This window comes from Cyprinus carpio, chromosome A24 (assembly GCF_018340385.1).
Source record: "Cyprinus carpio isolate SPL01 chromosome A24, ASM1834038v1, whole genome shotgun sequence".
NCBI classification, from domain to species: domain Eukaryota; kingdom Metazoa; phylum Chordata; class Actinopteri; order Cypriniformes; family Cyprinidae; genus Cyprinus; species Cyprinus carpio.
Window position 1 is genome coordinate 16693039 of NC_056595.1, and position 15825 is coordinate 16708863.

General features: G+C 36.4%; 1 protein-coding gene across 5 annotated transcripts; it reads left to right on the top strand.

Annotated features, from left to right (window-relative positions):
- Window positions 1-141: 141 nt before the first annotated feature.
- Window positions 142-12862, top strand: LOC109087011 (v-myb avian myeloblastosis viral oncogene homolog-like 1). Of its 5 annotated transcripts, none has more exons than XM_042714392.1 (16): window positions 142-613; window positions 3054-3153; window positions 3675-3746; window positions 4125-4217; window positions 4651-4871; window positions 4975-5161; window positions 5640-5717; window positions 6124-6222; window positions 6739-6972; window positions 8032-8394; window positions 8486-8625; window positions 8716-8830; window positions 9073-9183; window positions 9309-9419; window positions 9522-9701; window positions 10238-12862. In XM_042714392.1, exons 1-16 carry the CDS (start codon window positions 591-593, stop codon window positions 10361-10363), a joined length of 2253 nt encoding a protein of 750 aa, XP_042570326.1. In that variant the 5' UTR covers window positions 142-590; the 3' UTR covers window positions 10364-12862. The 5 variants fall into 5 exon arrangements, with proteins under 5 accessions (XP_042570326.1, XP_042570325.1, XP_018956824.1 ...); XM_042714391.1 differs by having other exon boundaries at window positions 144-613; window positions 10235-12862; XM_019101279.2 differs by having other exon boundaries at window positions 147-613; window positions 9306-9419; window positions 10238-12861.
- Window positions 12863-15825: the final 2963 nt, after the last annotated feature.

Here is a 15825-nt window from a genome sequence, read left to right on the forward strand (position 1 = left end):
AAACATAAGTAATTTCATATTAACACAACCTGTATGCAAATACAAAGGGCGTCGGTCAGCAGTCGCTGTTCAACAAGAGCGCGCTGCTTCCACCAATCAGCGGCGAGGCCGCGTGCGCAGATTCAAACCCGTTTCCGGAAGAAGGCTGGGCGCGAGATTCGGCGGGATGGACAAAAAAAGAAACAGAATGAGAGGAAAAAACACACGCGCTGAGAACACAGTTCAGAGTGACAATACAGAGGGGTGTGTGCGAGTTCAAGGCGGGCAATACTAACACAGAGTTATATTTATGGACTTTTTTCCTGTAAGTTACCATTTTGAAATCGCATTGGAAGTATTCTTTTTTTTTTACTTTTATTATTTTATAACAAGCATTTTGGAAGGACGTTTCAAGGTGTCATATTTATTGCATACTCGCTCCCGGGGATGTGACTGTACGGATCTGAAGCTTTTCACGGAAAATAGACACGTGTGACAGCAGCATGTGTGGATAAATATCAACTGTGGGTTTTGATTTCGAAAAGAATAGCAACATTGGATGTTTTAAAGATTGTTCCCTTTGAAAAGAACTGGACTTGAACACAGCTGTCATGGCCAATGTGAAATCTCGCAGGTGAGATGATGGATCTTATTTGGTGCCTTGTAAATTTAATCAAAATCATATAAATTAGAATGATATTTGCTTTCTTATGGATTGTGTGCAAATGTACAGATCTTATGTTGATGTTATGTTTTGATTTTATAAAACATCGGGAGATCGTATAGATTGTTTATATCTGGAGTTCTCAAGATGAGTTCTTTGTGTCACAACAGAAATTGCTATGGCAACAGTAAAGCTCGGAATAAGAGTACTTAAGAATTTAATTGCACAATATCATCTAAAACGTTAATAAATATTGATATTTGCTATGATATGACAGTCCGATCCCTGTGACGTAACGTTATCATGTTGCACCTGCTGATCCACAAGGTTGATCATGATCCGAACACTGACTCAACCATTTATAAAAACATATATATTTATTGCTATATCTTCCATCATGTTTCCTCATGCCAAATGTCATTTGTCAAACCTTTTTTAAAGTAAATTAGTGTGTTAGCCTGAATGCTAGCGGTTAGCCTAGCTGCTCCCTATTGATTATGCACAGCTGGAGTGAACTAGCATGCTAACCGGCTATTTCATAATATCGAAAGTAAACTTGGTCCGAAAATTAAACGAGTCACGAGTGAATAAAAAAGTTTTAAATTCATCTACAAGTGAGAGTGATCACAAAACAGAAATAAGGGAAAGTGCAAGTGGATTATGGTATTAGATGAAACAGTTGTGTCCTGCTGCATTTATAGGTCATTACATAATAACTACATTATTATATATATATATAATACTATATAATTCAGCTTGATTTGATTAAGGAGGAAAAGCATTTGCTATATAATAAAGTCACTAATATATAACTTATAAGATTTAGAGGTAAACAAGATGCATTGGACTATATATTAATGTGTATTATAGTTGTAACTAAAGGGACTAAGTATATTCATCTTGTGCGTAATGTTTGACACACAAGCACTTATTCACATCTAGTTTGGTTTATAAAACTGTGCGAGTCCGGTTTTCCAAGCAATGATGTTTATAAAGGAAGGTGACCTACAGATTGGTTGTTGTTCCTAAAAAAAACATTGTTATTTATGGATGAATGGAGATTTCAATGTGTGTGGCCCTTGTATTTTTTATTATTTTATTTATTTATTAGAGTTTTCTGTAAGGCTCATGTTTAGGGGTAGGCTTAGTGTTAGGGGATATAATATACAGTTTGTACTGTATAAAAACCATTATGTCTATGGAAAGACCTCATAAAAAATGGAAACCCAACATGTGCATGCTAGTTTGCACTCTCCCTTGTCCTCTCTTTGTTGCTATTAAATCGAGGTTTGGTAAATTTATGTGTCACATATTGATGGAAGATATCTGAATGTAATTTCAAAAACGAGACCAGCTGCAGGTCTTAATCTGACAGACTAGAATTGTAGTTTGTCCAGATCCTGTTTGCGCACTTCCAGTGGCCAGGCATTACTTTGGCCTGCCTTCTGACTGAATTATGCAAGCAACTCACCACTGAAGCAAAACAGGCTTGTTCATCACCTCACCCCTTCCTTGAGGGTGGAGATCATACTAAAGCATGTTTCTTAAATGAAACACTTCTTTCATCGGGTGGCTTGTAATACTGAGAGCCAATGTTTCAATGCTGAATATGCAGACTGGCAGCAAGAAGGGTTTTGGACTTCCATATTTGTACCGCTTTAGTCAAAGTTGGACTTTGGCCTAAAATTACACCTAAACCCATTTCCTCACAACATTTGACTTTACAGCAAGGCATTCTGGTAGAATGTGCCGTTGCATACTTCTTTAATGATTAAACTTCCTTGATCCTTTCTTGCTTTTTTTTTTTTTTTAATCTTTTTGGTTTTCTTAGCTTGGTTTATGTTGACAGTCACTATTAGCATCAGATAAATGGTTTTCCATTACGTTTGTGCTCTGGTGTCCCAGGGAGACTTAACTACCCAGTGCATGGTGTTGATTAAAAACTGTCTACCTCACTGCGTTGGTGAAATGTTACCAGGCAACAAGGCATTCCTATAGACTGAAGTCTTGGGCAAAGTTATTGTCAGTTTGATTTACTTGTGTGGACATGACTTGAATGGAAACGTTTGGAGAATGGAAAAAATAATATTAAAATAAACATAAAAAATTAAAATGCAAACTAATGCACTGGAATATATTGAATAATGCTTGAATTCACTTTTGTAGCTTGCATTGCCAACTTGCAGAGTAATTACACCCAGGCATGTCCTGTTTAACAAGCTAGCTGCTTTTCTAAACTGTTTGCATCTCATATCTACAGATGAGTGCTCATGCTTGTCTGCTCAACGGTTTGTGTCAGACAGAGAGTAATGGCTTCTTTGAGACAATGTTTGTCCAGTTAGACAAAGTAGAAAACTCTGTGTTTTACTCTTCCTTTTCTGTAATATCTGTTTGTGTTATATGGCTGCAGTGAAGATGAGGATGATGAACGTCATTCTACGGACCCTGACAGCAGAGACTCCAAGAATTCCAAAAAGACCCTGTGCAAAATTAAATGGTCCCGGGATGAGGTACTTTATGCATGCATTTCTATGCTAATTCTAATTCTTCTACATAGAATAGCATTCAAAATTTGGGGTCAGTACATTTATTATTTTAGAAATTAGTACTTCTTTTCAGTAAGGATGCATTCAATTGCTTAAAAGTGAGAGTAAAGACATTTATTTTGTTACAAAATATTTCTATTTCATATAAATACTGTTCTTTCGAACTTTCCTTTATCAAAGAATCCTGAATATAAATGTATCATGGTTTTAACAAAAATATTACTGTATTTTTATCAAATAAATGCAGTCTTGGTTGAGCATAAGGGACTTCTTTCAAAAAAACATTTAAAAAATCTTACTGACTACAACCTTTTGAATGGCAGTATATGATATTTTAAGTTTCAATTGGGATAATACTTGGAAACTACTTAGGTTTCTATGATGAAACAGGAAAGGGTGGGGAATTACAAAAGTGCTGTTTGTTTTGCTGTCACAGCTCGCTAGTTGTGTCTGAGATGAAAACCTCATATCTGTTTCATGCACAGGATGAGAAGCTGAAGAAGCTTGTTGAGCAACACGGATCTGATGCTTGGAAATTAATCGCCAATTATTTCCCAGTAAGTAACTTGCTGTATCAGATGCTTAATCATTACTTTGAAAGCATTTTTAAAATGTGGCTGGAATATTTTGGGAAGTATAATTGAAAAGGTTTTAAAATTAAATTAAATAATGAAACTATACTGTACCATACTATACTATTTTAGTATTAAAACATCCAAGGAGCTACATATCAAGTTCTTTATAAATATCTTTAGACTGAAAAATAAAGTTGCAGTCGAAATACTAGATTTACTAGTATACTAGATTTCAGTGCAACTATTGTTAAATTTATGTTGTATAGTTAGTGACAGGCCTGTGTGTTAGTAAAGATGTTATTATAGGTGTAGGTGTATTAGCTGCAGGTGTTGATATGGGATTTTGTTGCACTTTGACAGACAAGGACAGATGGTCAATGTCAGCACCGTTGGCAAAAGGTGCTCAACCCGGAGCTGGTGAAAGGACCCTGGACAAAAGAGGAGGATCAGCGGGTAAGACGAGCCGGGTGTTCTGTGTCCTCAGAGGAAGACTGAGATGGATGAATAAATGGCAAAAGATGACGGATTTGGGCGGGGTGTTATGATCTCATAGCCTTGATTTAGAGTGTAAAATTCATTGTCCTCCTCCTCTTCCACCAAAAGAACTGAAAGCTTTTGTTGTAGTATCCTACAATACACTGTTTAGAAGTTGCATGACACCATTTCAGAAGAACTGACACTTTTATCAACACGAAAGGACACTTTCTGCCCTATTCAGCTTATAATGTAAATATAAATCTAGAGGTTGTACATAGTTTGAGGTCAGTAAGATTTTTTAAATGTTTTTGAAAGAAACCTCTTATGCTCATAAAGTCTGCATTTGGCATCCATTACTCCAGTCTTTAGTGTCACTTGTGTTCTGATCATCTGTTTTACATCTCAACAGGTGATTGAGCTGGTTCACAAGTATGGGCCCAAACGGTGGTCAGTGATCGCCAAGCACTTACAGGGCCGCATAGGCAAACAGTGCAGAGAGCGCTGGCACAATCACCTCAACCCAGAAGTGAAGAAATCCTCCTGGACCCAGGAAGAAGATCGTATTATCTATGAAGCTCATAAACGTCTGGGCAACCGCTGGGCTGAGATCTCAAAACTGCTTCCTGGACGGTAAAAAGCTCTATTTTAACTCAAAACCTATGCAGAATATAGAAGAATATCAGAATGTCTGTGTAGGTCAAATAATGACCTTTACCTGACCGGACTCTTATAGGACAGACAACTCCATTAAGAATCATTGGAACTCCACCATGCGCAGGAAGGTGGAACATGAGGGTTACTTGCAGGAGGGCAGCAAGAGCTTCAGCAGTGACCTTGGACAGAAGAAACGACCCAAATCCAGTCCAGCTGTGGAATATCAACATGACCAGAATCAAGTGATCATGAGTGGCCAATCACAGGTGATAAAACTCACAGTGTTTGCATCAGTATTATATGTCATACTTATTCATTCATATATATTTTAATTTACTTGAAATCTATTACCAGTAATTTTATAGATTATAGTTTATGTTAAGGGATTAGAGTTTTTATGTATATATATATATATATATATATATATATATATATATATATATATATATATATATAGCTATTGATCAATATTAATTATGCATGTTAGTTTCCCTTATCTTTATATTTAGATTAACTGTACATTATAATGTTGTGATACCTAAATTCACTTGTAGCATTTAAAATAATTGATTTTAGTTTTTGGTATTTTATTTTAAATTTAATTAGACAAAATATTATAGAATTTTAATATCATCCATTAATCTGACAATAATTTTCAACTGAAGCTCTATTCATGTTTAATTCAATAAATATCAGATGTGAAGTATTTAACATACAAGCTTTCATGTTGTTTCTGATTGGCAGCCACCCAGATATCCGTATGGTTCACAAAGTGGCCAGTGTATGGAAAACATTAGTGTCGAGATCTCTAGCTTTATGTCGGTAAGTCCCATGGTGCAGTTCTCACAGCATGCTTCAGTCTTCTCTATATCTCTGAACTTTCTGCTTTCTGAAGTCTGTTTGTCTTCTGTATTAATAAAAAAAAAAAAACAATCAATCTCATATGTTTGTTTAATTGTTTAATCTGCATGTGTGTGGTGTGGTGTTAAACTGCTCCTTACCTGAATTTCACCAGTGCAATTTTACGAATTTGTATGGATTGTAAAATAGCTTTTGTAACATATTGGCATTAATATAATGTAATATCAAAGACTTAAAATGCATTTGAATCCTGAGTGGTTTTGCTTGGTGAAATTCAGGACCTCATAAAAGTCTCGTGAAATTGTCAGTAAAGTTTGTGTCTCGGTCTCTCTTTCCGCCTCTTCCCCCCAATTCTTCTTCCTCACAGCCTTGCCATGACGACCCAGACAAAGAGAAAAGAATTAAGGAACTAGAGCTGTTGCTAATGTCAGCTGAGAGTGAAGTCAGAAGACAGTCGGGCCCTCGTGTAAGAAACCCTGTGTGCGCGTAGAATAGTGCTCTATAGGTCCCATCGCCTTCCCTCATTCCCATCTTACTCCCCCATACCCTCATTTCTAGCTGTGCTGCTTAGTAAATCCTACCCGCCTTCACTGCCTCCCTGCCTCACACCCTCCTTTGTGGTTTTATTAGCTAAAACTACAGCAAGTGACAGCTTTGAGGCATGAAAGCATGTTTTTTTTTTTGCACTTATTTATTATTCGTAATATATTCATCATATTATATTCACTATACATATTTTACATATTATCATACTATACATATTCTCTACCATAGAGAATAGATCTCTTTTGTTCTTTGAGAATTTAGGATATGGTCACAAAGTAATATAAAATTCACATATTATAAGTTAAGGAGTGTAGGTTTATTGGCTCAGATGTGTGCAAACTCCACATCCCTGCAGTTTTATCCTATTCATTTTATTTTATTTTCTTATCATAATCTCTCTCTCTCCTCACTGACATGAATGTTTGGTTGTATACAGAATCCAGAGGGCTACTCCAGCTGGTCAGACAGCCTGCCCGATGATACTGTCACCACCACCACAGAGAGTGTGGAGGACAGAGGGGTCGAGCTGCGTCATTTAGAGGAGGGCCAGCCTGCTACGATGCCTCTGCCTGTCTCTCCCAGCAAGTTCCTGGCTGCTGAGGCCAGTGCTGTGCTGTCCACACTAGAGACCATCCCAGAGTTTGCAGAGACCATGGAGCTTATTGACTCTGTAAGCAGAGAATTACAAAAATCGGTAACACTTTACAATAAGGTTCCATTAGTTAATGTTAGTTAATGTATTAACTAACATGAACGAACGATGAACCATACATTTATTACAGTATTTATTAATCTTTGTTAATGTTAGTTAATGAAAAGACAGTTGTTCACTGTTAGTTCATGTTAATTCACAGTGCATTAACTAATGTTAACAAGAACAACTTTTGATTTTAATAATGCATAAGTAAATGTTGAAATTAATATAAACTAAGATTAATAAATGCTGTAGAAGTATTGTTCATTCTTAGTTCTTGTTGTTTATTGTAGTTTAGTACGGCTAGCCGTTGATTATCCCTTACTTAGTTCATGTTAACTAATGTAGTTAACTAATGTTAACAAATATAATGTTGTTGTATTTATGAAAATATATTTAAATATTTCTGTAATTAATACAAGTTGAATATATATATATATATATATATATATATATATATATATAGATTACATGATTGGATATATCCTTATTGGTTTTTTATTTTGAGAAAGATTACATTTAACAGTGTTGTTGAATTATTAAAAAAAAAAAACCTTTAAGTGAGCATTAGATGATGAAAAATAGGGGAAATGAGCATGCACAATTAAATATCAATATTGACAAAAAAATCATAATAATAATTTTGTCAAATATCTGATATAGTACTGTATCTATAATTTGCATCCCTAAAAAAAATAATAGATAAATTCATTGTTTTTGAAATTGCATTTGGTCTTGAAAGTGTCACACCCTGTTCAACTTAAAACAAGGTGGTATTTATTTTAGGTTAGGTATGAAGTTATAACAGATGTAATAGATTTCACATTTTCTGTTTTTCCCAGTTGCCTTGTTACCATATTTTTGAATAAATACTGTAATGTATACTTATATCAATACTGGTTACATATAATTTACTCATCATCATAAATTTAGTTATTTATTTCAATTTAGTAAAATGATATCAAAGATGCATATTTTTACTTGCCACTTAATGAAAAGTAAGGTAAATGTTTTGCATACGTTTTGATGCTTCAGGATCCTTTGGCCTGGAGTGATGTGACCAGCTTTGATCTCACTGAGGGAGGCCCCTCTCCAAAGTCCACTAACCCCACTGATGTTTGTACGACCCAGGAGAGGTGCACAGAAAGCCTGGCCTATCCAATAAATGCTCCCACTGTCCCAGCGATGAGCAGGCAGTGTGCCGCAGTGAACCAGGGCAAGTCTGTGGCTGTTTCTAACACCAGATTCAGCTCTCCACCACCGTCCATCGTAAGAAAGAAGAGGAGAGAGAGAGGAGATCAGTCACCTGCAGATGAAAGGAGCTGTGCATACATAGACAACAGTGGGAACTCACCAAAAAACACCCCTGTCAAAGGCCTGCCATTCTCACCCTCTCAGGTATAGCTATATTTATATCATAAAACACCTTTTAGGCCACAGAAATGTTTGAATTCATTCAAAACTTTTTACTTTTTTTCCCCCCATTTAGTACTTCAATGTGTCTGGTGGTGAGCCCTTGATCCTTGACAATCCAGCTCTTACATCCACTCCAGTGTGTGGACAGAAATGCCTCCTCAACACACCCCATCATAGAGAGACCACTCCAAAACACCAGAAGGAGAATGCAGGGTCAGGCATTATTCTTCACCTCTTGCTGTTTGAGAATATCGAGTTGACAATCTCAGAATCAAGGAATGACTAACACTATTGTCTTCACAGATTCAGGACCCCAAAACTCCATAAGAACATCATAGTCCACACTCCAAGAACACCCACTCCTTTCAAAAATGCCCTGGCCGCCCAGGAGAAGATGCACGGCCCATTAAGAATGGTGGTAAGTCCGAATTAAAAAAAGTTTTAAACTGTGTCATTATTAAGAGGCCTACAGCTGTTTGTCAAAATAAAATTGTATATAAATGATATATAATATTTTAACAGTTCCAAAAACAGGCCTCATTTTTAAGTTAAATATTGACTTGATTGGTTACATAAGATTCACCTATAAAGGCTATTCATGCGTTTATCAGTGCTTTGCTCATTAATTTGATTTTTGATATGTTACATTTGTGTGTTCAGCCCCAGCCACTGGCACTTCTTGAGGAGGACATCAGAGAAGTTCTGAAAGAGGAAACCGGGGCTGACATCTTCACACAAGTGCAGAACCAACCTCAGTACAGATCTTATGAGGTACTGGCCACTTTCTTACATATTTGTTCTCACAGTCATAAATGTTCAACAGCTTTTACCTAATGTTAACTCTTAAACTGAACACTAGTTTTTATTTTTAAACTGCCATTTGGGGTACACAGCAGATGGAAGCTCCTGCAAGGAAAGTGAGAAAGTCTTTGGTATTGGACAGCTGGGAAAAAGACTGTTTAAATGTACAGCTGTTTCCACAACAGCAGATTAACAACAATGGAGCGGTAAGGCTGTTTTCGTACTTTACAAACTAATGATGCATCATTATTGTTATTTCCTTTTTGAGATTGCAATGCTTTTGTTTTCCCTCTTCGCCTCTTTTTTAGTCTCGCAGTGAAGACCTACTGACCAGATCCATGCTCATGATGCCATTGACAGAGAAAGAGGAGAACTCTTGCTCTCCTGAGTCACTGAAGGAATCATTTTCCATAGTTCACTCCCTCAGCCCACAGGACAAGAGAGGAAACATGACCCAAAGGAGCCCACCTTACCAAACACCCGCTCTGGTAATTCACTCATTTCACCCAGGAAAGAATCTCATAAGACAATAATCTATTTATATCCATTATATCCACCACATAATTGACTCTCATTAACCCAAAATAAAATGTCATTAAATGTTGCATGTATATATTTTTTCCCCTAGTTTAATTTCAGTTATTATTTTATAATAATATAACATAACAAGGGTTAATTTTGATTTATTATTTTGAGAGTCGGACTCCCAATCGAAGGGTTGTGAGTTCGAGTCTCGGGCCGGCAGGAATTGTGCATGTACAGTTCTCTCTCCACCTTCAATACCATGACTTAGGTGCCCTTGAGCAAGGCATCGAACCCCCAATCCCCCGGGCGCCGCAGCATAAAAATGACTGCCCACTGCTCCGGGTGTGTGTTCACAGTGTGTGTGTGTGTGTTCACTGCTCTGTGTGTGTGCACTTCGGATGGGTTAAAATGCAGAGCACTAATTCTGAGTATGGGTCACCATACTTGGCTGAATGTCACGTCACTTTCACTTTCAAATACCTTTATACATATCCAGCAGGTCAACAGCGAGTGGGAGGCGGTGGTTTTTGGGAAAACGGAGGATCAGCTGATCATGACCGAGCAGGCCAGGCGTTACTTAAACACCAACCCCACCACCTGCATTTCCAGAGCTCTCGTCCTTTAAACTTCACTACTGCACTACAGCAACCCCACTGTTTTCCTCTATCACACCGACATTTAACCTCTCAGACAATCTGGTGTAGGAAACAAAAAACACTCACTATGATGTTTGCTAAACACCTATTAATATAACAATATACCGCTTAAGAAAAAAAATGTATGGAAATGTAGTCATATGTAGTGAAATACAAATAGCACTAGATTTGCAGAATTTAGCTAATAGTATTTTAACAGTTATTTTTATCCATTTTTAGTGTGCTGATTTTAACGGCTGCTTTCAATGAACTTTTTAAGAAGGAATAAATCATATAATTGACATTTCCAGATTAGTTTTTAAGCTCTTTTAAGAGGATTTCAGGTGTTAAGGATAGGGGAGCACTGGCAGTGTTGCACTACTGTGGTTGTTTGTTAGGGTGAGGAGCAGAGACAGTGTCGAGGAGTAACTGGATAGCACTTGCAACGTAATCGTTTCCGCTCCAAACATAACAAAGGTTCCACCCCGATTACTTTATTTTATTTATTTATTTTTTTTTAACGAGTAGGACACTCACTGAATGTATTGTATAGCATGAATCTGCTAAATTAACGTCTACTGGAAGGTACCTAGATCATCTTATTTTTGTGTTCTTTTTCTTTCTTTTTTTTTTTTTTTTTGCTCCAGAGTAAACGTTGTTTAAATGAATTGTACTTGGAGAGGCGTAAAACTGCTGATTTGCATGTTTGCAACTGAAGTATAAATCCAGCATCTTCGCTGCTTATGAAAATGTTCTCAGTTTAGCCAGAATCATGTTTGGTACTGATATTAATGCACATGTTGCATTATAAATAACACGTTCCAAGAACAGATACTTAGGTGAGATTTGTTCGTTTAGAGCTGTAGGTTCTATTTATTAAATCTTTACTAATTTATTTATTTTAAAGATATAAAGAAAATAATTCTATTTCTTTTCTGTTAAAGATTTGACTACCTTCCATTACATATTTCTGATTTCAATAACACTGCCACTAATTTTTTGGGCTGTACAGTAAGTTTAATATCCTTTCAAAGTTTCCGTCCTCTTTACACCAATTGGTTGACTGTGAAAGTAGCAGCAAGCAGCATTCAGCCTCCAAAATGTGGGGAAATTGCACTTTTTGAAAATATTATATAAATGTTGGTTCGTCATTAATATCTATTGTTTTATGCCCTCTGTTTACATTTTGTTGTATGTGGGGATTTTTATTGGTGGCTGAATGTATTTAAATATATCATTAACTCTGACATGTCAGGACGTCATCTGAAGGGAAAAATGGTGTAAACGTAGTTTCTCTCTTCCACTTTCTCACTCTGGAAAAATGTTTGTAAGGTTTTGCTCGCTGCTACTGAGAGTTACAGTAGGAATGGACATAAGCACTATTGGCTGAAGGAAGTGTAGGACAATTGCTTTGCTCTCATATGAAGTGAAATGTTGAATGAAATGTCTTGCTTTATTATTTCACACTAAGAAGATCCCATGTAAAATAGTTTCATGTTATTCACAATGATAAGTTGGTCTGAGCAAAAGAAAAACCTTGATGTTGAAGGATTTGGCAGTATTAGAGTTGCATTTTGGGTTTTAACACATGTGTCTTATTCAAATTGAGGAAATTGTTTTGTAAAAAGTTTATTTTTGCTAATTGTAACCCAATATTGGAATGCAAAAACTGACCATCTGTATACGTGTCCCTCACCGTATCTATGTTACCGAGAGATTAATTTATATTTGGGTCACATAACATTGTAGATAACTGTTTAATATGTCTTCATTTTACTGTCAAAATGTTTTTCTTGTTTGTTGCTCTGTAGACTTGAGGGAAGCAAGAATATGTAGCAAACTGACATGCATGAAAACAAGCAGCACACTTCATCTGACATACTCATTTCTCATGCAATGTGTTACGTATTTGACAATATTTTCCGCTGAACAATTATAACCTGCTTCTTTGATATTACAACCAACTCGCCAATAGCCATGTTGTCATTCACATACCTAAAAATAAAAAATATGCTCTTCAAAATGTGCCATTTGTGTATTTTTCTTTAGAGGCTGTGGCTTATTCTCTGAATCTGATTCAAACAGTATTTAACTTTTTGATTGACAGCACTTCCATGCTTCCCAGGACCAAATTTTTCATCTAATAATCACCTTCTTATTCATGTCACACTGTAAAAGTCCTCAAAGAGTCCTGTTCTCTTCTGGAGGCCAGGTGTTTACAGTGGTAATGGAAGTTGAGGTCTCTTGAGTTGACGGCTAGCCGCTGTCACTGGACCAGTGGGGTGCCGCAATCTCTGCCCTTGGGGTCCGTGGACCCACACCCTCCCTGAGCAACACAGCTCTCCACAGGTCAGCTGCTCTCTCTAAAGAGGCCCACTCGCCCATGAAATAATGTCTTTTGTCTCTATTGTTCTGCATGTCTGTTGGTTTTGCAGGCCCATTCACTCAATTTCCCCTGAATAGAGGGGCACAAGGCCCCACTGACATGCCTTCTGCTGCTGACGGCCATTACAAGCCTATAACACATGTGCTCTTATATGTTTTTTTTTTTTTTTTTCAAATTTAGAGAACACTTTGCTATTGTATTTTTCAGATGGTCAATGAAGGCTTGAGAGATGTCAAAGGGGATAAATTGGTTGGCTGGTTTGGGCTTTTGTACAGTGCACTGTGTGCTTGATGGCTACTGAAGCCATTTTGGCTCAACACGAAACAAACACCTGTTGTATTCTCTGACAGTGATGTGTAAATTTAGAAACAACTTTAATCTTTAGGTTGAATCCAAGCCTTGACCTTGATTGATGTGATTATTGGTCTACGAGCCGAAAAAATTACTTTGCAATTACTGGCTGGCTTATAAAATGACTAATATTTATGTGAACTATTTCTGATGGCTTTATGTATTTTTGATGTGTTTCCAGGAGGAGAAGTTCTGAACATACAATATGGGAACATATTATGGAATACATTAGTTAATCAAGGGTCTAAAATATTTGTTGTAAATTTATATTCATATTTTATTAATTTATATTAAGAATAATGACCTTTTGTAATTTTTTTTTAGTAATAAACGAATGAAAAATGCATGGAAATTCAAACGCTAACCACCTCTTTTAATGATGAATCTAGAGCAACAATTAAAAAAAAAATAATAATTATCAAATTTTTTATAGTTACCAGAGTCAATGTGAATTTTCAGTCTTTATTAATGAGTATACAATATATATATATATATATATATATATATATGTATATAATGACCAGAAAACAAATGTGTTCTGATTTACAGGCAAACGACTCTTATGAACTGGTTCTTTTTAGTGAATCAATAATACAGCTCAGGAAGTCCCATTCGAATCACGAACAAATAACTCTTCTGAGTCGGTTCTTGTAATGAATCACTCAAAAAGAACCGGCAAACTTGCGAGTTCCCGCTTTATATTAATTATTATGATGAATCTTTCACTAAATGAACTCACTGAATTTGTCAAGTTACTGAATCAAAATCTAACTCACTGGTTGTTTTGTGATTTTATTAGTGATGTCCTGCCCAGAATAAAGCCATTTTTGTGTACTTAATAGGATAGTTCACCCAAAATGAAAATTTGTAACACTACTCACCCTCATGTTGTTCCATAACTGTTGACTTAGTTCTGAAAAATGTTGGTAACCAAACCGATTTGGTCATGCATTGTATGGACAAAAGAACATAGACATTTCTTAAAATATCTTTTATGTTCCACAGCGGAAAGAAAGTTATACAGGTTTGGAACCACATGAGAGTGAGTAAATGATTAAAGAAATTTGGGCAAACTAGGAGCATCAAATGTAAATAGTATCATTCATTACTGACTGATATGACAAAGTATATTCTCTGAAAACTGACAAAACCACCCTGAATGAATATTTATTTTCTCTTTTTCCTAATATAAATTTATAGTTAACTGCAATAATGATCTAATATATGTAATAATATGTAATATGCAATAATATGTGAGCCATATATAATCTCATGAGTGGGAATATAGCACCATGCACTCTTTGCATGTATGTGTGTGTGTGTTTAGAGGTGTCCCAGTGCAGCATGTGGTACAGAACTATTCCGTGAAGCCCCTCCCTTGGGTCTGTGTGCACATTGGCTGCCATTGTGTGCCGTAGACAGCAGATGGTAGGCTATCGCAGCAGTGACAGACCCAGTCATCTGGCAGGCACCCACAGTTCAGGCGGGAAACCCATGCATGGTGCTCCACTGCCAAAGGTGCCTATTAATATAGGTCAGTTTTTCCACTGGTTATGACTGCCTGACTGCTGAGAGGTTGGACACTGAGCTGGCCAGGCACATAGCTATACTGTAGAAGCCTGAGCTATAAATAAGCTCATTTAGATCATTTTTGAGTTTCAAGAGAAAAAGGGGCCCTGCCAACTAACTCAAACAGAGGCCTATAGTGTGCTGAGTATAGAGTGTAAGTATGAATGATTCTGCTGCGCACACAGTTTAGTATGGAACCCTATAACTACAATTCTGACTTTTTTCTTGAAATCCTTGAGTTTTTATCTCTTTCATGGACAAAAGGATCTGTCTATGTAACAACATGCATATTTTCTTCAAGAAATGTTTTTGTACATTCAATTTCATATTATTAGAGCACAAAATTATATTACGTTCACAAAATGCATTTTGTGATTCTTGGAGAAAAAAGTAAGAATTGCAAGATATAAACTAGATATACACATAAACAAAGTATAAACAAAACAGAGAATGCCATAACCACTGAATTGCGAGAAATAAAGTCAGAATTGTTATAACTCACAACTCTGAGAATGTCAGAATTGTGAGATGTAACTCAAAACTGTAAGATATAAACTTGGAAATAAAGTCAGAATTGTGAGCTAAAAAGTCGCAATTACTTTTTTTTTTACTTTTTTATTCTGTGGCAGAAATTGGTGCTTCCATAGTCTAGAGACTGCTAATGCTAATGAAAACAGGATGCAACTCCAAAAGTGGTCTATGGGTTTTGTTTGAATTGTCCTGGTGAGGGAAAGTCAATGGGATGGTGGTTGTGGATACTGTTATAACACACGAAAAAGCTGTTCCTCAGGTGAGCTGCAGGCCACAATGTGAGCACTGAATGCATGCTTTTTGTGAGATGTACTCAAAACTAACTCACAATCAGGGGATTAATGTAATAAGGTTCTGTAAGAGCCCTGATAAGGGTCCAGGAGAAATATAAACTTGGAATTGTGAGAAATAAAGTCAGAATTGTGGGCTGATTCAAAGGTAAAAAGTCGCAATTACTTTTTTTTTTACTTTTTTATTCTGTGGCAGAAATTGGTGCTTCCATAGTCTAGAGACTGCTAATGCTAATGAAACAGGATGCAACTCCAAAAGTGGTCTAAGTGGTTTTGTTTGAATGGGCTGTCCTGGTGAGGAGACACCTGGTCAATGGGATGGTGG